Raw genomic sequence first — 22,637 nt, 5'->3', positions numbered from 1 at the left:
CACTGTTCATTTTGTAATTACCTTTGGAATTGCCATTGTGAAAAGGAGTTTTTCTGTGCTGCTTTTTCCAGAACTCCTTTCTTTTATTTGATTGACTACAATCATGAAGTCGTCTCGACAGCCTCCAAAGGTCAACACAGAAGAGTATGTGTAAGAGAATTTCAGGTGCTGCAGACAACAGAGAGATGAAGAGTCATGCTTCTGTAAAAGACAAAATGGCCACCTCAAACTAGTGTGTTTGCTATTTACTGCAAGCAGTAATAGGCAATTGGCTGTACAGATAACAGCTGGTAGAGAAATCTCAAAAGAGAATTGCATTCGTAGGATTTTTCTAGCTTGCTCCATGCCCTGATGCTTCAGAGCTAAGGTGCAAACTTTGTTAACTGGATGGTAGTAGTAAAGCACATAGCACTTAGATCTTGCAAGGTGCCTGTACTTGTTTGTTGCCCATCATCAAGGCAGTTAGCTGTTACATGAAACTTTACCTTACACAGAAGCTGTAATTTTCCTTTGTTTATGTAGCTCTAAAACATAGCCCTCACTTCTTCATCTCTGACTTCTACAAATTAACTTCTGGATCCATTTGAAGTTAAACACAAACTTCTACTGACTTTAAGTGGATTCAAGGGAGGTCTTCCTGTGGGAGATATTTTTTTTTTTTTTAAACAGTGTTCCTCACCATACCATAGTGTTATAATCCAGTACGCTGATACCATCTTCATTCACAGCTATCCAGACTGGACAGTCTTCTAATGAGGAAGGCAAAATAGGCTAGAGAAAAAGAAAATTTGATTTGAGTCATTTCTTGAATACTGTAAATAGGCAATTTCTGATACAAAACTTGAGTTTTAAGGATAAAGTGGAGGTGAAAGAATCCTCTAGACTTACTGATCTAACCTGATTTGACTTTTAAGAGATTTTTTTCAAAATCTAGAAAAATATTTTCAGATTGACATAGAATTTGGGAGACTAGCAGTACATGAGATGGAATTGAATCTCAAAATCTTTCTCATTGTTGCATCAGTGTAGTTAAAAGTGAGGATGATGCTGGGACAATGACAGAATGGTAGTTCCACTCTGTTCTGGTTCTTGCACTACTGCCTTCCATCAAGCAGTAAAGCCCATTGGCTTCAATAGTAGTAACGCTCAGAGCCATCATATCAATGCAGTTTTCTTTCTTACTGATTTTGGCAAATGTGTCAGTTATCTGTTCTGTCTAATAACATGTATCTTTTCTGGAAATTTGCTGATGTATGGCTGTTTAACTATTGAAAAGTTACATAATATGGTAGTTATCAGAAATACCAACATTATTTAACCCATTCTGCATTCTTATTCTACACTGTCAAGTAACCTTAAATACCAATAATATTTCTGCTCTAATGCTAAAAGTGGAAAACATGATCTTTATTTAAAAAAATAAATTTTTGCGTATTTACTTGGATTCTCTTTTCATCATTAGATGTAACTATCACAACTTTCTCTTCAAAGTAAGAGACATTAACCATGGGCAAGACACTCTCAGACTTTCAATGGAGCAGAGTTCTGTTGGGTTGGAGAGGATGGTTAATGCCAAAACAAGACTTCTCAGCATGACTGTGTTAAGACATTAGTTATGGCAAGGGTAATAGGTACAGAGCTCAACTCTTGGCTGGGCTGAGGGATGGTACAAGCTTCTGGAAGAACTATTCCCACCTATGATTCTTTGCTCTCCTGCCGATGCCCATGGACTGGCAGATTACCCAATATATGCTTAATTTTTTACATTTCTGCTACAGGACATTATCATTGCTTGCCTGTCCCATGTGGCAAGAAAAGCAGCCTGCTCTTGGATAGAGAGCAGGACTGAAATACTCACACTTTAGCTAGCATCAGCTGCATGGTGTGATTTATGGGGGACTCTTCCTTTTTTCCAAATGGGGGTATGTAAAGAGTACTCTTTAAGCTATTATTGCAGCTTTATGACCAAGAAAATGCCTTTGGTAAAAGCTGTGGTAAGGATTCAGAGGTAGTATTTTGTATTGTGTTGAAAGGATAGTCAGGAAAGTTTCGATGTCTTATTTAGTGAACGCTAGCAACCCCTAGTGTCTAGAATGTATGTCTTCTTTCTGAACAAATGTGGCACTAGAACTGTTCAGAACAGAGCATTGTTAGTTTTTTCCACTTCCTGTAGGAGCATTTTCAATCTTTCAAGGGTTAACAGAAAATAGATATGGCTCTGCTCACAGACTTCATTCTTAGGAGGAAAAAAAGGTGCACTCCTGTTACCTTAGCAGTAAATAGTTTGCTTCCAAAGAGAGGCCATTTGCGGGCCACTGTCAAATAAATTCGAACGCATTCCAGTGGAGAGCATCCCTGCAGCACCATCCATTTTGTTGCCAGCCTGTCAGCCAGTTGCCTTTCAGAGTCCAAGAAAAAAGACAGCACTATTTAATAAAGTCTTTCAAGGGAACATGAGTAAAATTATACTAATAACTAAACCTACCTCTCATTCCAAAGGGCTGCTCTATACAAGCATTGTGGACAAGGCTGTTAGCACTGTTGCTTAGGGTGTGTTGTACAAACTGAGTTTATTTTAGCAGTTTCTCTACTTTGCCAGTTATTTTGCTACTAGTTATACTGTAATATCCAGGAATCCCAGTTGCATGCTGGTTTTTCATTGGTGTATGTACTCAATAACTCCAACAGCAAACACTTGGGCAGCTGTTGCAGTAAAATCCTGCCCAGCTTCACATTCAATTATACTCTCACCTTCATCTTAACCTGTCTATAGTGTGCTCTAGATGCTCTGACAACACACTTCTGCTCCCTCTTGATTTGTCTCTCCTAGGTAACTTAGTTCCACGTTTGCATCCCTAAGTATGTATTCACAAATAGAATTCATCCTAGGCTTAAACTTCTTGACTTGGGGAAAGTTAGTCTATGATTTGGCTGTTTTTGTATGAGTTAACTACTGTTCTTTTTTTAAAGGAATCTTTTTTATGATTCTGGTGTTCTGTTTAAGCTTCTACATTGAAATAAGCTTGACAGGGCTCCTTTAAACTTCTTAAGTATGAAGAGGGCAAATGTACCAAATTGTGTTAAGAGAACAAACAACTTACTTGAGCTGTTCATGAGCAATGTTTTTCTTGTAGTGTTTGGGGTAGAATTTATCCAAGACCTGATGGAGAAGATGCTGCATTTTGGAGTGTGATGTTCCCCCAGGACTTGAAGATGCTGTCCGATCCAAATCCCCATATTCTACCTGTATGGGAACAGTTAGGTCATGGCCTGAACCAGTGATTGAGCACCTGGTGAAGGGGCACAGCCAGCCCTGAGAGCACAGGTGGAAGCAATTCACCTGTGCAGCCAGAACCTCCCTCACCTCATATATGGGCTGGCAGCCACCAGGGAACCATTTTTTCCTTTGGAGTATTCAGCAAGCCCTGATCTTTGGAAAGGGGTAAGTTCCTCTTTTATTACTAGCTCGTGACCTCTGCTTTTCTTGGGTGATCCAAAATTGGTTTAGAGTAACTGTATCTGTTACTGCCTATCCATTCACCGCTTAAAATAATGTTGGGGTTTGTAGCGTAACACAGTGATGAGGTTTTTTAGTGTAATAGAATGTTGCATGGATTCCCATACTGATATCTGCTGTGTTTACTAGTCCTGCAAAACAGCACCATCAGGATGGGGAATTTTTGTCTGTAGCATTTACTACAATAAGTGTACAACAAAACAGCAGTAGGGGACATGACTGCTCAAGGAATTCTTTGTTGCTCTGAAAAAAAACAAAACAACATCTGGGCCAGCACCAGTATGAGGATGCTTCTGCCTAACTGCTAAACTTTTGAGTTTTGTTTTCAACTGGCCAATTAAAACAGCAGCCTGTTGGTAAATAGGATGGATAGTGTTTCCAAGCTTCTTCACCTCAGTTTACGTTGCTTTAGCAAATGCAACAGTTTCAGCTTAAGGAGAAATGATTATCCTGTTCATCATGCCCACAACTCGTGCTTTGTGTTTTATGTGGTAAAATGCTAAATGTAAGCCTGGAGTTTTAATGAAGAATCCTGAAAAATGCTGTTTCTGAGTGCAATGGTGAAAACTTTTACTATTAGGAAGAGTTTTTAATAGTGGTAATATTTCAATATTCCCAGTATGGCCATAATCAAAGCACTTTGGGAAACAGTCCAGCCTCACTGTGTTTTGTAGTATTTTTTGCAGAATGAAAGGAGACTTTGTCCTGTAGTAAATTTCCCTACAGCAAAAGCTGATCTGTCAGTATAGGTTTGCTGGTGCAATGAGTCTGGCGCAGTACACCTCAGAATACATATTTAATAAGAAATATCACTTTTGGCGCAAAACATAGCTGCTTCCTCAAGATGTTCAGTGTACAGGTGTATTCCCTAGAGGACAAAAACAAGGATTTCTGCCCACATTTATGCTCACCTGAGCCATCAGAGCAACCATCTCCAGAGCTAATTCTTTATTAACTGGGAACCTTCCACTGGCTATTTCATTGCTGACTTGGAAGGCCAGCAGCAGCCGCTCCCGGTCTGTCTCACCCTTGGCTTGGCTCCGAAAATACAGCCTAAAATATAGAAGATTGTAAAGGTAAAAGCATGTTGTGAATTTTAGTCAAGGTGAGTAAAAATGAGCGTTTTGTTTGTTTTTGGTCTAAAGCGACTTTTGTGTATTAGAGGGTGATTAGAGAAAAGTTCAGGAGCTAAGGTGTTTCCCTTATGATGAATATCTAGGCCAGGAGGCTCAAATCATGTTGTCTACTTTGGCAGCTATTTGAATTCTGTGAGCCAACCAAGTCAAGATAGCAAAGCGTTATTATACACAGGTAGACGAGCATCGTTCCTATTAACCATTGAGGCAAAACTTAAGAGATGTCATTCTCTGCTTACCACAGATTACAGAGTTAGAGTTTTCTCTGCTATGAGGCAAGAGCTGTGTGACCTTCTACGTGCCAGCCTTGAAGACTTGTTACATTTGCCAACTTTGTTTTGACTGCTTACATTGAAATTGTTATTGAAAATTCTTCAGTTTGCTTTAGCAGGAAATAAGAAACCCGATTATCAGACATTACTGCAAAAATGAAAGAAGCATTCTTGCGATACTACTAAGAAGCTTTGATTTATTCTTTTTACACTTAATTCTTTGACCTGGTACAGCAATATGACTAATGGGGGTTGAAGATACAAGTATGGGGAATGCTTCCTAGAACGATTCCTCATATGAGCTGTAAATAGGCATGCATCATCTAACTCAAATACTAATTTAAAGTTACAGCAATGACTGTATATTCCACGATACCACACAAGATATTCATTCCAGTGGATTACTGTATCAATTTTTATGACAATTTAAGACAACACCATTAGGACCATAGTGGCCTTACATGTCTTATCATGGTCCTTCAGTTTTGGAACAGTCCAACCTTGGAAAGACCTTATCAAAATACCCTTTCTACCCAGTCTAGTCACATTCCAGTCTTAACAAAATAATACTGCAAAGAGTTACTCCTTAAAAAAAATACTTCTTGGTCAAAAGTAATAACTTCTGCTTCTATTACTGTTAAGCCAGCTAATAGAGTTCCCAGAAATGTATTTCCATCATTATAGTCACCAAAATCTTTGTGTTCAATACAAAACTTTGACTTTTCTAATTTAGGTGAGGTTTAATTTCCCTGAAAATGGAATTAATGTGCAGAAGGTCATTACTTGTTCCTATCCACAGATTTCTATTCATTTTAATTCAGAATTCCTCTCTTTGTTATAAATGATGAGCTTGTTCCAGTTTTGTTTTGATCTGTGTTTCATAGTTTTCTTCTCTATCTTTCATCGTCTAGCTTTTAACATTTGTCTTTATGAAGTCTGGGCATTGCTACTACATGTCTTCCCTACAGTCCCTGCCATGTATAATGTTGTTCTTGTATGCTTTTCAACTTCATGATTCCTCACTTAATTGCAAGTTTCATTTATAGTGGTGATATTTTTCCCCCAGGTTTCTCATCCTCTCACCTAATGTTATTTAATTACATTTTAGGATCTAGGCAAGCAAAATTTTGCCAAGTGTGCTTTCTGTATTATAGCTAGTTCTTTAACCCATTTTAAGACTATCTCACCATTGCAAAGTGTTTTTAGATTTACTCCTAGATTGTGTACTCTTTTGTACATGCATACTGCACACATATAAAAGAAATTGCATCACATGTAGGAGTTGACATCGTATTTGCTAAAATAGCTTTGGTGTTAACAGTATTGTACTTCACTGGCTTTCTGCACAAATACAGGCATTCTAGAAATGTTTAATTAACAAGAGGCTGACCTCTTGTGAGGCCAACCAAGAAAACACAGTACCTGCTCTTATAGGTCAATTTCACGATTCTTGTGCCACCTTCATATTTACCAGGATGCAATTCTTTTAAGGCTTGTTCCCATTTAGAAATGACGTCACAGATCTTTTAAAGATATTAAGGAGAGAGAAAAGACAAATGTGAAGCATATAGTCAAGGCTTGATGGGAAAGTAGGGGGGAAAAAAGTGCTATGGAACACAGATTATACAGAAATAGACAGGATCATTATAAAGACAGCCAAAAGTGATAAATTGATTCCTTTTTCTATTACATAGTATGTTGAAAAAATAAAATAGTTGCAACTAAAAACTGAGTCTCTGAATCTGCAGAGGGACACTTATAAGTGAATTCTGGCCTAGTATCAGGCTGTTATGTCTATGTTAGCAAGTTATGTAGCTCGGGGAATGGATGTACACAACAATGTGCTATTGTTAAGACCTTGAGCCCACACTATGGTGTTTTCCTCTGCACTAACTTTACTTTGGTCAAAAGACTTGGAAGTCCACTAGATTGGATCACATTTTTCATCTTGTTTCATGTGAAAAGAATCCAGTTCCTGCTAAGATAGCTTCACAATATGAACCGAAGCATAGTTCATAGGAAAGATTGGTAGGATTGCTTCCAAAGTGCATTCCTGAGCTTACCAAAAGCTGTAATGTATTTTCTGAATGGCAGTCACGTGCATGGTTGGCTAAACCACAGCCCTGTGAATGTTCAAACTCTGGGAACACTTGGATCTAGATTCCAGCTTCATACCTCACATATATTCTTAATAACAACACGGTTAACTATTTTGGTTCAGTTCAGATTCCAGTCCTTTCACAAGTGGTCTAATAAAGGTCCGTAAGTTCTCTTTTGATAGCATTCCAGTAAAAGGAATGTGAACATAAGAAACCATGTGAAATACATAACCAGATACTCCTATCTTCTCTTAAGAAGGTATTGAAGTTGCCTTGGTCACTAAGTAATAACTTGTTAATAAGGACTAAGAGCAATGCCTTTGGTTGTCTCAGTCTCCTTCTCTTAGTCTAATGCTTTATCTCTCTGAACAGCGATTTGATTTCCAGCAAAGCTTCAGATTATCTGATCTGCATCAGGCCAGAAAGCAAAGTTTATTATTTGGCACTGTGTGGTAGTTTCCTTTTTAAATTGTCAAATTTAAAGTTATTGGCCTCTACTCCCTATCTTGGAAGTAGATGCCTATATTGGCGTCTACTTGCCCAAGTGAAATTTTACACTGTAAGTGTAAGTGAATTTTTATATTCCTTACAGATGTCAGGGGTTCTTTGAAGTTGTCACTGCCGCTAGATCCTCCATCAGTACTGCATAGCAAATTTCTCTCATAAGTTAATACAAAAATTTGATGTCTTTCATTCATAGCCACTAGTCTACACAATTCAGGTAGCTGTCCAGCTGCAGCATGAGTAAAAATCTCTGTATGAAAGATGTGTAAGTTAATACTTGAACTGTTTTCCCTTGGTCTAGGCACTCCTCTCTTAAAGTGAAGGTATGCTCAGCAGAGCTTTCTTCTCCTAAGAATACTCCTCAAGCAAAGTTATCTGGAGGAAGCAAAGAGAGAGATACTTCATAATCCAATATTGAAGATTTGTATAAGCATGCCATGAAAATCAGAGCCTAATCTAAATTTGTCTCCACTGGGAGTATTATACTTGATGTTAGTTATGATATCATGTCAGCTAACTCAATCTTCCTTTAATTCTGTAGTTGAGACAAACTAAACTTTAGTATGAGCTAAAATCTGTCTTAAAGCCTTTTTTAACCAATTTATCACCCACCAAAACAACGTGCTTTGTCTTAACTCAGTAGCTTTGATGATATATTAATATTTAATCTCTGAATACGAATCAAGGGAGGCAAGATCCACATGTATTTGATCTTCTTGCATTAAGAAAAATTTATTAGCCAATTAGCAGCTCTACAAAGATGTATGTTAGACAGATGTAGCAGAAGGGGAAAAAGAATTACCTTCATGTTGCCCTGCAGACAGTGTTCCAAATCCCTGCCAGAAGGATCATCTGTGAACAGAGAGAATCCCATGTGGGATGGTTTCCGCATTCCTGTCTCCTGGTTCAACCGGTGGATGAATTCATCAACTGTTGAGGAACCATCAAAACCTACAACCTGTGATGCAATAGGAGCTAATTTAGTATAACTTTCAAAAAGGATGATGCTGAGTATCACAACTAATGAAACCTAATTTTCTACAGATCAGTGTATCATGATTGATTGTGAGCTGCAGTGACTGCATTTATATTATCTGCCTTAACACTGCATTCTTTCTCAGACTGAGACACTTTCAATGTCTCATCCCAGATACCTTTTCTTTCTAAGTTTTAAGGAAAGGGACTGGATTCCTTTCCTGGCTAAAATAGCAAGGAAGAGAAATAATACCTATCTCTAAATGCCTGACATGTATAAACACCATGGTGCTACCAAATCACATAAAGGAAGCAGGTTATGGCACAGTCAAGTGCCCAGAAAAGCAACCATAGTGACTCACCTGGTAGGTTCCATTCATGAAATGCACTGGGATGCTGAAGGGGAGTGAGTGATGGTAGGGATTCCTCAGCAGGATGGACACAATCTCCATTCTTGAGGGCTTGGCTTCCCGTTCACCAGTCTGCACAGTGCGGTCCACTGATCTCTGGCAGTAGATGGCATACTTGCCTATTTCACTCCTAGGCAGGGAGAGAGACATAAATAAATCACAAACGTGCTTTAAATATGTCATTTCCTTCTCCTATGCTGTAGCGAAGCATTTTTCAAGATTCACCTTAAAGTTACATCTCTATGTAGATATCCTATCTGATCTCAACTGAGTAGCTCAGGTAAAAAGTTACAACACAAACCTGAGCTCTGCAGCTCTGTGAAATTCAAGTATACAGTGAGCTCTCTGGAAAGCACATGAGCATTCCCTGCTCCTGGCTGGACTGGACGCAGGAATGCCCTCTTTTGTACCTTGTTGACATAATAGTATTTGTTGAACCAAGACCAGGTAGTTCACCCTTAAACTCACTATCATGCCAGAAGGACTTAGTTACTATCACTGATAGGAACTATCAGTTCCTGATAGGAACTAATCATAAACTATAATGAATTAGCTCTAGTGAGGGAATTATATAAACTTTGTTCATTAATTTGCATGACTATATAAACTACAGGTTTTCATTTATGAAGAATATCTGTCAGTCAACAGGGATTGTTCGTTCATGGCAGGCTCAGATTTGTTGCTAGTTGAATACAGTTCAGGGACAGTTAGTAACGTGATCAGTTTATTGCATAGCAAAGAATTGCTCCACTGACTTGGACCAAAAGGATTTAAGTGTCTCTAAAGCCAGGAAAAAATGGTCAATTACACCTGTCGGAAAAATGTTTAAAATGTATACAGGGAATAACTTCTGAAACTGAATGCAACCCAAGGATTTATATGGGTTCATAAACTCCCACCATTTTGTAGGTGAAGAGGGAGGAGAGCAGCTCCATTCAAGATGACTTCAGGAGCTCGCTCTGTACATGATTAGAACTGTAGTTAAACCCTTGCAAGCAACGTGAAAGTCAGGAGATCCAGGTTTTCTCTGCACTAAGATGCTACTCGCTTCCCCAGTAATGTGTTTTTCATGAGGAAGAATCTTGCTTCTATGAGAAGCTGCTGTTTCTGACTCCCAGATGATCCTGAGCCATCTTCTTGCCTAGAACTGTGCGCAACTTTTCTTCCACTTGTAGAGCATTAGATACAAACTTAAATGTCACCTTTTATGGAAAGCAATACTTAGAATAAAGGTCTTGGCTAAATCTAAATCATAGGAATTATGCAGCATAATTTGGGAGATGATAATGCACGTAGCTGAAGAAGTGGTTTCTGGTACTAAGCAGAAGAGCCCTAATGTATTATCTTAGACAGAGTGTGAATTCTGATGAAATCCTGACATCTGTTTTTTACTTCTGAGAAGAAAGACCAATTGGGAGGCATCATCATCAACAACAACAAACAAACAGAAAAAACGCTTGGTAGGAGTACGTAGATTCTCTTTCCAATGCCAGGAAATGCTAGACTTAGGCCAGAAGTTTGCGTGAGCACTTGTCTGAAATGAAACACTGTTTTACTGATTTCTGAACAAATACTGTTAAAACCAGACAAAGTGACATCTCTACTCATGACCATGCCAAGGACACAGTCAGACATGCTGAAGACCAGATCACCGTGAAAACACACAAAGACCACAGCATGAACACCAGAGAAAAGCTTAGCCCTGCTACAGTATATATTATCCTGTGTAACATGCTAAAAAGGTAACAAAAACCAATAGAAGAATGTATTTCAGGTTTGTTTTTTTTATAGCTTTCTATGGTTCCCCAAGTTGTTATCTTTTTGTACCATCAGTGTTAGCTAACATGACATAAGAATATCATCACCTAAAATTCATTCTGAGTTTAGTCTGTAACTATGAAGAAAAGGAATCAGTTGCATCAGCAAAAGCAAGGAACAAGCAAAAAAAAAAAAAAAAAAAAAAAACACTGGGTAGCTCCAATTATATTTGGAGAAAATTCTGCTGGTTTTGTGAACTAGTTTAATGTAATCGATAAAATGAGTGTGGATGGCTGAAGAGGAACAGCTTGATATCTTTAGGAACCTTCCATCCCTTTCCTCAACTTGTTTTGCAGGTAGGATTACAAAGCAATTCCCATCTATTTCTGTAGCAGATGTGAAAAACAAGAAAACAAAACAAGAAAATGCTGTTGAAGCCTTTACCTGGGGTCGGTGTGGCGCTGCAAGTGCTGCTTGACGTACCAAAGGAAGTGATGCTGGGGCAGGAACAGAGGAGCACATAAAGCCAGGAGCTGCCAGCACTGCAACACAAAGCTTGGTCATAATTGTTGCTCTGTACGTCCTGTCTATTGCCTTTCACAGAATACTGTAAGCAAAATGTTGGATGGTGAGTAGTGCTTTCAGGAGTGACCATTTTTAGACATGCAGTTCATGTATCAAAATTCTCTTTCCTCCAGCACACCTTTTGCATTTTATTAATATTATCAATAGCATTAATATTTACAGATTTGGATTAACAAAGAAGAGTTCACCTGAATGACTGAGTGGTTCTGGGGCTGTCTGCAATTCGTCTGTTTAACAAGCTGACAGAAGATTTCATTCTGCAGCTCAGTATGTGTCAAGCAGACCTGCAGTGCTGTCTGGGCGAGTGACACGTGGTAATCAATTGAGGATGCTTCCACAGGGACATTGATGAACAGCTGGCAGGACTGTAAAGTGGGGAAGTTAATCAGTGCTGTTAATACAGTGACTCTTTGGTACTTTCCAGCCCCGATTCCCCAAACATGTTATAGACAATTCTTCTAAAAAAACCTGAAAGGAAACATATAATATTAGATATTTTTATCCCTACCTCTCTTACATCCCTTACAGATGTGGCAACTGGAAAATTCACGTAGCCTTCTCCAATCAGGGAAGCTCACAGTTCAGCAGAAGAATCAGGAAATTGTGCTTCCCACCTTTCGTGTCCACGCTTTACTTTGCTATGATTATTTACTCTTAGTGCTGATCTTACACTTTTGAAGTGCAAGCTAGAAGTGCAGGCTCTGAGCACCGTGATCTAGCTGTAGGCGTCCCTGTTCATTGCAGGGCTGTTGGACTAGACAATCTTTAAAAGTCCCAACTCAAACAATTCTATAATTCTGTGAACCAGATCTCCAATGGCTTCACAACTGATGTTACTGCCACAGCTGAGTTTGCCAGAACAATGTTTTCTTCAGTCCAGCTGACAGAGAGGAAAGAGGAAGGTATGGCTAAGTTTGAAGTACAAAGCCTCCGTGGAACATTGCTCCTAGCTTCAGATTCTCTACAAGGAAAAGTTAAACTTCTAAAAAATGAATGACACCTGATGTTTGACTGTAATTGAATGACCCAGTAGGCCTGTCTAAAGCAACCAACTGTGATGGTAAATGTTAACTAACATGACCAATGCTGTGTCCCAGTAACTGAGCAAAATGGCTGAAAAATATAATGTCCCTTTACCTTGAAAAGTTTCAGAGCTTCAGTCTGCAGAGCCTCAGAAGGCAGAGTGGTGAGGGACATGTGCAGCCCATCTTTACTGTAGCACAACATAGGGTGTTTCCACAGTGGAGAATCTGAAGTAGCAGATAGGCAAAAACATGCATTGTCAGAACCAGAAGATAGGTAACAGTCCTCATATTGAAAAGGAGCCTTGTTGAGGAAGAAAAACATACTGGGAAGCAGCACTGTGCTATGCTATATTTATCTTTGAGGCAACTTGGCTGATCATGGCAATGCCTCCTGTGAGAGAGAGTCCACCATCAGTGTTAGGCATCAGCAGAAAGAAGCACTTCCATCCATGACACAGAGCTCCTTGTCAGTTAGTTTCTGGTGAGAAAGTGCTCAGTTATATATTCAAACAGGAGATACAAACTGCCAGGACACTTATGTGCTATGAGAATCTTTATTAATGCAAGTTACAATTCTACAGTAAGCAAGATAGGTGTAGGAATATGTGAGTGTGCAAGATAGAGTACAAAGAACAAACATACCTGTTAATATGCATGCAACCTACTCTAGGGAACCTGCTTTAGCAATGGGGTTAGACTTGATCGTCCACAGAGTCCCTTCCAACCCCTGCAATTCTGTGATTTGAGAACGTGGTGCACAAGTGTACGTGAATGAGTAAGTACCAGAGACGAGGAGGAAAAGATGAGCATGGAGGTAGATGTTAGGATTTATACATGTGGACAAAAAAACAGATCTGAAGGCAAGTGTGTGTGTGTGTGTATTTAGAGTAGAAAAGAGAGAATGTGTTTGTACTGTCTAGATTCCCATGAAAGGGATACCAGGACCAACAAATATAGAAGCAAAAAAAAAACAACAAAGCCCCAGTTATTTGAATTTGAGTAAATATTACAGAAGTTTCATGTGCTTTGATAAAAGACGTAACGCTGTTACAGACTTGCTATGTCATTACAATGCCTATACTCTCCCAAGATGTTATTGTGCTAGTAGGAGGGAAATGCACTGTATCATATGCTATTCTACTGAGAATCTCCTTTCTTCATCTCTGACTGAATTAAAATTGAGGATTTAAATTACTTTTCCATATGTTTTGCTACTGTACAAAAAGAGTTTGCTGTTTCTACTTACTAGGGTCTCCCTCTGCATCCAACAGTTTTCCAATGAGTTGCTCGTATGATGTGCCCACTGTGGCATTCCTGCTACCAGCTGCTACTGTCAGATGGTAGAGCCAGGTATCCTAGGCATGAGGATGAAAACAATATGGAACAAATTAAATCTTGTTTTCTACACATAGCTTTATTCCCCATACATTGTCTGATACCAAAAACTCTCTTGCTCTCCAAAAAAAACCCCATCATTCATACCTTCTCCTGTTTTGTGCGAATGAGTAAGTATGTGGGACTCTGGTCTTGTGGGTGAATGACCAAAGTGCAGTGGGATGAGAGAAGTCCTCCACCAGTGGTTTCATAATCTTCATCAGAGTCACAGGAACGGTCTACTTCTTCCACTTTGGACTCACGCATAGGTAGGTGCCCTAAGGGACACTAGAAAGATGAAGCAAGCTAGGTAACTCCAGCTAATGATCTGCTATGGACAAGGAACATTGGGAAAGAAGCTCTATCTCAAAATGTTAGCAGTTCTGTAATATGTGAGTAATTAATTATAATTCAGTCCTTAACAATAAAGTTAAATCATCTCACACTTGTACAGAAGCTTCTCCATGAACTAAAGTATTTTCAAACTCTGGTATTACTTCTACTATATTTCTTTTGGGGGCATTTACAGGTCAGAATGAGCATATGAAAATAAAAAGATGATTTTCCTTTAAGCTACTGCTTTCCTCTCATTAGCTCTTTTTGTACCATTAGTTTTGCAGTGTAGGATGTGCTTTCTGATGGTCAGCTGCCCAGTATCTTGAGCCACTGGGTTCTAATTGTGGTCAGACTTTCTGGATACTACTGGAAAATAAGTACTTTTAAATTACATAAATTGGTAGATTCAGACAGACAGAGGATATCTATTGTGTTAACTCTAGAAGCTGATCCCAAGTATGAATCACAGTGTTCCTTGATAAGCTAAAACTTGGGTTTAGACATTGTTTAGAAAAATAATGGAGCACTGGGCCAAGTTTTCTAGAAACAGAAGAACATTACGCTGATTAAATGACTTTCCTCATTCCATCTTGTTGTCACTACTTCTTTTCATTACAATACGCAAAATATATCAGCTGCTGTACAAAATAGCTTGCACTAAAGTTTTCACTAGACCTAATGTAGCAATTGAGAAACAAGACCCATGGTGATCTCAGAAACAGCAGTCACTTGCCTTTCAAGACTTTTGTAATTTTATATGATGCGGGTTTTTTCCTTTAGCTATTTCAGGAGATCATGTAGAAGAGACTATTAGAAGGGGAGAAGTACAAGCAAGGAAGAGTTAGAAACGTGAGAGCCAGAAGCAATAAAAGGAAAGAAAATTTCGTAATTGGGAATGGAGGGCTCAAGAAGAGTTACCTTATCCTCATGATTTCGGTAGTAGTAAAAAGTTTTTCCAATCAGTGCACACCAGACCAGCTTAGAATGACCATGCTTGACCTATATGAAGGAGAAAGAAATGCACAATGTTTTTAACATCAGCGGTGCTGTGGCCAGTTTTATAGAAGTTCCATTTTCAATTAAATGTTGCTTATACTACTTGTTGTATGTTAATATAAGCTCCTCCCAAAGCACACAGGGCACCATTTCCAAAAGCAAGTAGGTAGATCCCAGTTAAGTGTCTGGGACATAGGTGTTTGTGGAAATGTCATAGAGGAGAATAATTTCCAGAACCTGTACTTTGTACCAATGCGGTTACAGTCTGTTACTGTGGAAGCAAATCTTCTGCTAAAACTATACAAGACATGTCCTTAAAACTCTCCTACATCACCAAGTTCAGATCAGTTAAATGAGAAGCTTTACACTTTCTTGGTATTTGTTTATTAAACTATGAAATGTTGTGATTTATGTTGGAGGAAAGCCTACATAAACTATGTCTGTTACTACTTTATTATCCAACAAAGTCAGTATCTCTTCATAGCCTTGTTTGTCCCATTCCTTATCATTAATGTAAACCTTCATCTCTGACAATCCTAAGTTTACTGCCAGTTTTCTTTGTTTCACATTCTTCTAGGAAATATTAAAATACTAACTTCTTGCTGACATTTACTGTACAAACCAAGAAGCTGGTACTCTGTCAATACTGAACTAAGCTGAATAAAGTCAAAAGTAGTATTTTACCTTAGTGAGCCAACCTTTCACAGTGGGTTTAGTATCACTGTGAGGAACTCCAACAGGACTGGTCACTTGTACTCTAAGAATACTCTGTAGGACATGAATCCATTCCTCCAGGATGTTGGGAGAGTCTGCTGTCAGGAAGTAGGTTCTTTTCTCCGTCATGAGCTGGAAGGAGAAGGAATGAGGAAGTGTAAATCTGCACACCTTCATTCTTGTCATTATTTGATGAATTTCATTATCCCATTAGATTTTTTCCTGGTAGTTGAGGAGGGATATTTTTGCGTAAGAAAAAAAGTGCTAAAACTCCAAGCCTGAATGAAAGATATGAAACTCAGATAGATAGCAAATTCCTGTGAGTGCTCTTGCTGTTACTCTTAGATACTGCAGCTTTACCTGTCTCTCATCCTGTTTTGTTTTCAGTGCTGATTATAGAATTGTTTAATTGGAAGGGACTCTTAAAGGTCGTCTAGTCCAACTCCTCTGCAATGAATAGAGACTCGTACAGCTGGATCAGGTTGTACTTCTCCCTCTCTGCCCTTACTACGTGGCATTTCTGAGATAGCAGCTACTTTCTTAGGTCAGTGAGTACCCGGACACAATGACCCCACTGATGTTGATAAGTATTCATTTTAAAAGTTGCTGCAGAAATATTTTTTGTTGCTTTAACTTTGTATTAAATAGTTTGGCAATCCAAGAAGAAAGACGCCATGAATTTAAGAGTATTAAGCCTTAGCAACTTCAATTTTGTAAACGCGGAAGGTAGTTTCCAGGCCAGGCAGTGTGGCTTTCAGTCCAAGTATGACAGAAATTTTAATGTCTCCATTATAGTGAACTCCTTTAAAAATAAGGGCTTAAAAACCCAGTGAAGAACTGACTTGTAATGTTTGGAAACTGAATTCTAATAGGAATCCAAAGCTTTAGGTATTTCTTCAGATTCTCCATACATAACCTTAGCATAGTTTGGGTAGGAAAGAACCATTAAAGAACATCTGATCCAGCTTCTGCCATGGGTAGAGACATCTGTCACTACATTACACATGTAAAGTCAGTGAGAGGAGTCTTGCAGAGCAGATCCTATGTACTCTCTGACTTTAGTTGTTGTAAGAATTGCTTTTCTCTGTAGTTTACAAGTTCTCAAGTTGCAAAAAGGAAAGTGCTATAGTCTAAAATCAAATAAGGGAGAATTTCTTTCAACATCAAAAAAGCTGCATTTGGGTTACAATTTCTCCATTATTATTAAAACTTGTCTTGTGCCAGGAAACAGGAGCCAAAGTTAGCTCTTATCAGTTGAAGATGTACAGTACCATTCTGCCTGAAATAAGTGCTCACTCACCCAGACATCAAGTGTACTGTTACCTGCAGGATGAAAAAGGAGTGCTTACCTGGAATGTTTGGGACCCTTCACCTCTGACAATTTGGCATGAGGAATTTAGCTCCATCTGCCCTTGTGGTTTGCGGATAACATCACTCTGGGGAAAGAAAAGCAAACAACATTTTAAGTAGGAAGAAATTATATGTATAATTTATATGTATAATCTCAAAGTAGTTAAATACAGCATTAAATAAATTCTTGTGCAGGTTGAAATCTGAGAAGGACAGAGGTTGAAGATTGCCAGGTTAAATAAGACAACAATGTGATCCCTTTACAGTAGTGAAATAAGTCTCCTTAGCAGTGACAGACAATACAGCAAGGGTAAAAGCAACAAGTAGCATCTTAGGAAGCTCATATTGGACATTAGGAAAAAAGAATCAACAGCAATAAAACTTTCTTACTAGGAAGGCAAGACAACTCAAAATAGGTGCCCAGATTTAATGACTTTCCACCTTTGGAACTTTTTAAGACTCAGCTAAAGAAAGCCATGGCTGATCTGGTCTATAGCTGGTGATAGTTCGCTCTCAGTGCACATCTTCCAGAATTCCCTTGCAAGCAACAGTCTGGGTTCTTTGCATGTATTAAATTATGTGTGTATGTTATATATGTACAATTTACTTGTAAATCATGATAGATAAACATAGTAGCAGAAATAAAGATGCATTGTGCGCTAAGGTGTATTTTTGCATTGTCAGGATATGATGGAGAAAAAAAGTTGGAAATATATTTTATCAGTGTTTCTGACTGTCTGGGAACTGTTTGAGCACAGCCTGAATCAGTGATGGAGCATCTGGTGAAGAGAGTGGTGAGCCCTGGGAGCACAGCTGAAAGCAATTCACCTCTGTGACCACAAGAAGTGAACCCAGGGTCCACCCCTCCATAACCTCATTTAAGGACTGGTAGTCAAGGGGAAAACATTTCTGAGAAAATTTCCTTCTGGGAGCTTTTCACTGTGTTCTTGCCTTTGGGACAGGGTAATTTTTTTTATTATTTTTTTTATTTTTTTTTTTTTTTAATAGCTTCTTATTCCTATCTTATGTGTAGCTTTGTTCAAGAGGAGAAAAAAATAGGGAAGGGGAATATTCCTAAACTAAGGTAACTTCACTTAGGATGCTTCCAAGTTATAAAAATAGTTGAAAGAGTTTGAATGCACGTGCTCTCTTGATATTGTTTCATTAATTATTGTAAGAGAAAACATTCCATATGAAAATCTTTTTTAAATTGTATCCTACTTTCCTAACACTTTCTTATCAGTTTGGAAGGCTCTGTGAAATTAGACAGCTTGGCTTTCCCTTCAGTGATAGCTTTTTTTTTTTTTTTTTTTTTTTTTCCCCCCCTCCTCTCTTCAAAGCCCCATATATTTTCTTGGTAAGTACTGTGCTCTCCTGGTATTTTCCTTTATTGTCATCTTAAACCTTACCAAACAGTATGCCTTCTTTAGCCATCTATATGGAGTCAAGTAGAGGCATCAAACACCTGCATCTGTGAACAGCCCTCCATCTCCCAGAAGCTACATCTCCAAGAAGATTTCCTGCCTGAGCAAACAATCCATTGTTGAACATGTGGGTGAAACACATAACTCTCTGACAGGGTGCTTGGTGGTAAGCTTAGCCACAGCTGCACATTGTGCCAGTGCTGTCTGGAAGCAATTTTGCAGCCAGCCTTCCTTCTATGCTTCCTCACACAGGTAAGTATCTCTAAGTAAGTGACTCACCGGAGATTTATAGTACATGATTTGTCTGTTTCTTAGTACAAACCATCGTCTCTTCCACATCTTCACCTGGCTGCCCATTTTCAGCAAGTAACCTGATTTCTCCATGGGTTCCTGGAGGTAAGAGAGCAAAGTAGGATTACCACGAACCTTTCAAAATGCAAAGAAAAGCATAAAATTGAGCTCAGACATTTACTGTATCTTCTTCACATTCCTCTTTACTCTGCCAGGTGGAATTAGCAGCCATCCAACGTCAGTGATCTTCACTTAGTTTGAAAAAAAGCCCTACACCACGTGTCCAACTGTTTGACTTGCCTGAGCCACATATAAAATATATAATTAATATATATACATAATAAACTACTTCTAATTTTTAATTAAAACATTAAAAGAAGGCAACAAAAACGTAAAACTAGTGGGGTATTTGATTTAGTTTTGTGAAACTAATGCACAGATCAGCTGTTTGTTTTGGGGTTTTTTTCCACATTGAAGATATTTGTTTAACTCTTTTAAATGGCCAGTCAAGTTCACTAGAACTGCTAAAGCTGTGAGCCATTTTAATCACAGAACAGTAGAGGCTGGGAGGGTCTTCAAGACATCATTGAATCCAACCCCCTGCTAACTCAGATCCCTCAAATAGGTTGCATAGATAGGTATCAAGATGGATCTTGAATATTTCCATAGAAGGAGGCTCCACAACTTCCCTAAATAACCTGTTCCAGTGCTCCATCACTCATACCATTAATAAGTTCTTCTATGTGTTTGCATGGAACTTCCTGTATTTTAGGCCATTGCTATTTGTCTTATCATTACGCACTACTGAGAAGAGCCTGGCCACATCCAACTCCCTTTAGATATTTATAAATATCTAATCACCACAGCATGATGTTTAAGTGAAGAAGTCACTATCCTTTCTTCCTTTGAATTTCCAAACTTGCTTAGTCATAAAGGTATAAGGCTGTCACTGAAGGAAAATATGGCTTCAAAAATACAATATAGATCATCAGGAAGGAATACAGTCCTCAGTGCTTATACTTTTCTCTTACAGTGCAAATTCCACCATCATTGGAATATGATGATGTCCGTTGTAGCTTGTGCTCTGGCTCTGAGTAATCACCATCCAAGGAATAGGCATCAGGAGGGACAGCATAGTCACTTTCAGAGCTCACTGAGGACATAGAAACACCTGTTAAAAACAAAGGAAAGAATTATAGCTAGGTAGAAGCAGGCACAGGTGTAACATGTATTTGATACTGCATACTTTTGAAAAATCCTTGAGTTCAACATTGAAGTTTCTTTGCTCAATAACATGTTATATCAGAAGATGGAAATTCAAAGCACACTAACCAAACTTCGGAGACTGTTCTTTTTGTAGGGAAAAAAAGATTTCTGTGAATGTTTCACCATTGGTGGGCGTTGCTTACTCATCACAACAGATGTTAAGACCACACGTAATGAGGTTATACTTTATTGACTGCAAATTGTAAAGAATTTTCTACTCTAGGATCCAGTTTAACCTCTCCAGAAAACTGCCCTAGCCAGGACACAAATTACTTGGTGCCTCTCAAAGGTAAGAAACTTTTCAATTAATTATCAGTAAATGGCAGATTTAAAAAACAAAGCAAAACAAACAAACAACAACAACAAAAAACTTTAACATGTCAATATAAACTTGCTTACAAGGAGAAGTCATAAAAGGGAGGGGTCTAGAGGACAAGACTTATGAGGAGCAGTTGAGGGAATTGAGATTGTTTAGCCTGGAGAATGCCCAGAGGAAACTGTTGCACTCTACAACTATTTAAAGGGAGGTTGTAGCAAGATAGTGGTTGGCCTTTTCTAGCAGGTAACAGTGACAAGATGAGAAGGGATGGCCTCAGGTTGTGCCAGGGGAGGTTCAGGTTGGATACGAGGAAAAGTTTCTCAAAAACAGTGGTTAGGCACTGGAATGGGCTGCCCAGGGTGATGGTTGAGTCACTGTTCTGATAGGTGTTCAATAAGCACTTAGGTATTGTACTAAGGGACATGGTTTAGTAGGGAAATGTTGATGGTATGTGGATAGTTGGACTAGATGGTCTTGGAGGTCTCTTCCAACTTTGGTGATTCTGTGAAAAGCTATCAATGCTCCACTGTATGATGAATTTGAGGAATAATCCTTACCATCATCTTAGTTTAGCAACTGTCTGGATAGAAAGCTGCTAGCAGCAAAATCCATCTAAGAGGACAGGTTTCTGTTGAGTAGCTGTTGATGTCTTCATGCATGCTGTGAGAACTTGCATTTGCCTGTGTGCCACTGATGTTGTTCAGGACAGTTTGTAGGGAGAACACATGTGCTGCTCAGTAGCAAAACTCCCACTTTACCTCTTTTTGTTGCACGAGGGCTGCCTGGCACACTAGCTTTCCTGTTTTCAGATCCAGCAGCAGAATTCCTGAAGCTGGCATGGGAGCCACAGTCATCATCGGAGCCTGAAGACTCATCTAAGAAAGGCACGTTGCTGATCTGTGTGGCTTTCTGGAAAACAGGCCTATATGGTCAGCAAGTAAGGGAGGAATTTCTCCAAGACAATCCCTGTTCACATTGCTTTGACTAATACTGTTCCAAGACTCCTCATTTTTCACCCTTTCACTTTCTAGGCTACAACCACTATCGCTGCTAGGTTTCTACAATATCATGGCTCAAGTTGCAACTTCCTGTACCAAAACTTGCTGCAGCATTCTCTGTTTCCTTATAAATTTATCATTTCCTGTTCCTTCTACATTCTTTTGATCTCCACTCCTTAGCATTCTTTGATTTTTCTTTTCTTCTCTGCACAGCTTCAATCCATTCTGTCTCAAACTATTGGTAGCCCTGGCCCATGCTTTTCATAAAAGAGGGAAAACTGAAATAACTCCTTACCCCCTTCAATGTAGTGTAGACTGGAACTGTGATGTTTTTGTAGATGAGACAGGTAAATGTCCCAGAAGCTGAATATGAGAAATTTGAAACTGGGAAAATTCAGAGAGAGAACAAAAAAAAAAAAAAAAAAAAAAAAAAAAGAGAGAGAGAGCAAAAAATACAATCTGGTGAAATGAAACAGATTTTAATGAAGAGGTACACATGTTTGTACCTTGTGTAGCCACTTGGAACACAATGGAGGACTGCCATCCTGGACTGTTTGGCCTCAGAAAGCCTAGAGGTTGCATTACTTGTTACATACTACTATCAGAGACAGCTGCAATGTTCCTTTCATTTAGCCTGTAAGACATCTTACCCCCCCCGCCCCCCCATGCTCCCCATGGTGTGATGGCAGTTGAGCAAACCAATCCTGAACAGGTTAAAGCCAAAAGGGGCAACTTGTTCCCTGCTTCACTGGGAACTTTTTCATAGCTACCTTCCCTGGCTCACAAACAGGGACAAGTAATGGTGAAATCACATGGCCAAAAGCATGTCACTGGCACACAGGGCCAGAACAGTTTCAGTAAAACAGAGATAACAGAATCCTGTGGAGAAGTTACTGAATACATGGGCTTAAAAAATTCAGCAACAGTCACTGCCCTTTCTTTCTCTGTTACGGTTATCTGATAAATCAAATTTACTTTGAAAACAGGCAAGTAAATGAAGAAGTATAAATAGCCAGTTGTTCAGATTCCTACGCTGTCACTGTAATTGCTCTCTAAGAATGAATCTTGTCTAGAACTTACAGCAGCTGGGAGTGTCATTCACAGTGGCCACTTCAGACATCCTCATGCCAGACTTGGCCACGGCATAGATTCGGCTCTCCTGGAACAATACAATACCATGAACAGCAATGGTCAGTCAAAAACACCAGTCCTGCAAAAAAGAAGTGCTCATGGATCACATATCCTTTTTGGTCAGGAAGGAATGGCTCTCCAAGAAAAATTGTTCCAT

General features: G+C 39.0%; 1 protein-coding gene across 1 annotated transcript in view; it reads right to left on the bottom strand.

Moving 5' to 3' along the window:
- PLEKHH1 (pleckstrin homology, MyTH4 and FERM domain containing H1) overlaps positions 1 to 22,637 on the bottom strand; it is a 46,365-nt gene that overhangs the window by 3,348 nt on the left and 20,380 nt on the right. Inside the window, 21 exon segments of the mRNA XM_042866437.1 lie at positions 22 to 168; positions 685 to 771; positions 2,269 to 2,398; positions 3,102 to 3,244; positions 4,429 to 4,570; positions 6,348 to 6,448; positions 8,331 to 8,486; positions 8,866 to 9,043; positions 11,116 to 11,213; positions 11,445 to 11,621; positions 12,394 to 12,506; positions 13,528 to 13,636; positions 13,764 to 13,943; positions 14,910 to 14,990; positions 15,672 to 15,833; positions 17,051 to 17,137; positions 18,755 to 18,865; positions 19,798 to 19,937; positions 21,110 to 21,260; positions 21,645 to 21,733; positions 22,430 to 22,559. Of these exon segments, the coding sequence (XP_042722371.1) occupies positions 22 to 168; positions 685 to 771; positions 2,269 to 2,398; positions 3,102 to 3,244; positions 4,429 to 4,570; positions 6,348 to 6,448; positions 8,331 to 8,486; positions 8,866 to 9,043; positions 11,116 to 11,213; positions 11,445 to 11,621; positions 12,394 to 12,506; positions 13,528 to 13,636; positions 13,764 to 13,943; positions 14,910 to 14,990; positions 15,672 to 15,833; positions 17,051 to 17,137; positions 18,755 to 18,865; positions 19,798 to 19,937; positions 21,110 to 21,260; positions 21,645 to 21,733; positions 22,430 to 22,559 (2,712 nt within the window).

The sequence above is a fragment of the Lagopus leucura genome, unplaced genomic scaffold (assembly GCF_019238085.1).
Source record: "Lagopus leucura isolate 7727_CA_CO unplaced genomic scaffold, USGS_WTPT01 Super-Scaffold_1, whole genome shotgun sequence".
In the NCBI taxonomy this organism is placed as follows: Eukaryota; Metazoa; Chordata; class Aves; order Galliformes; family Phasianidae; genus Lagopus; species Lagopus leucura.
Note: the sequence above shows the minus strand (reverse complement) of the source record. Positions and strands in the feature narration are given on the sequence as shown.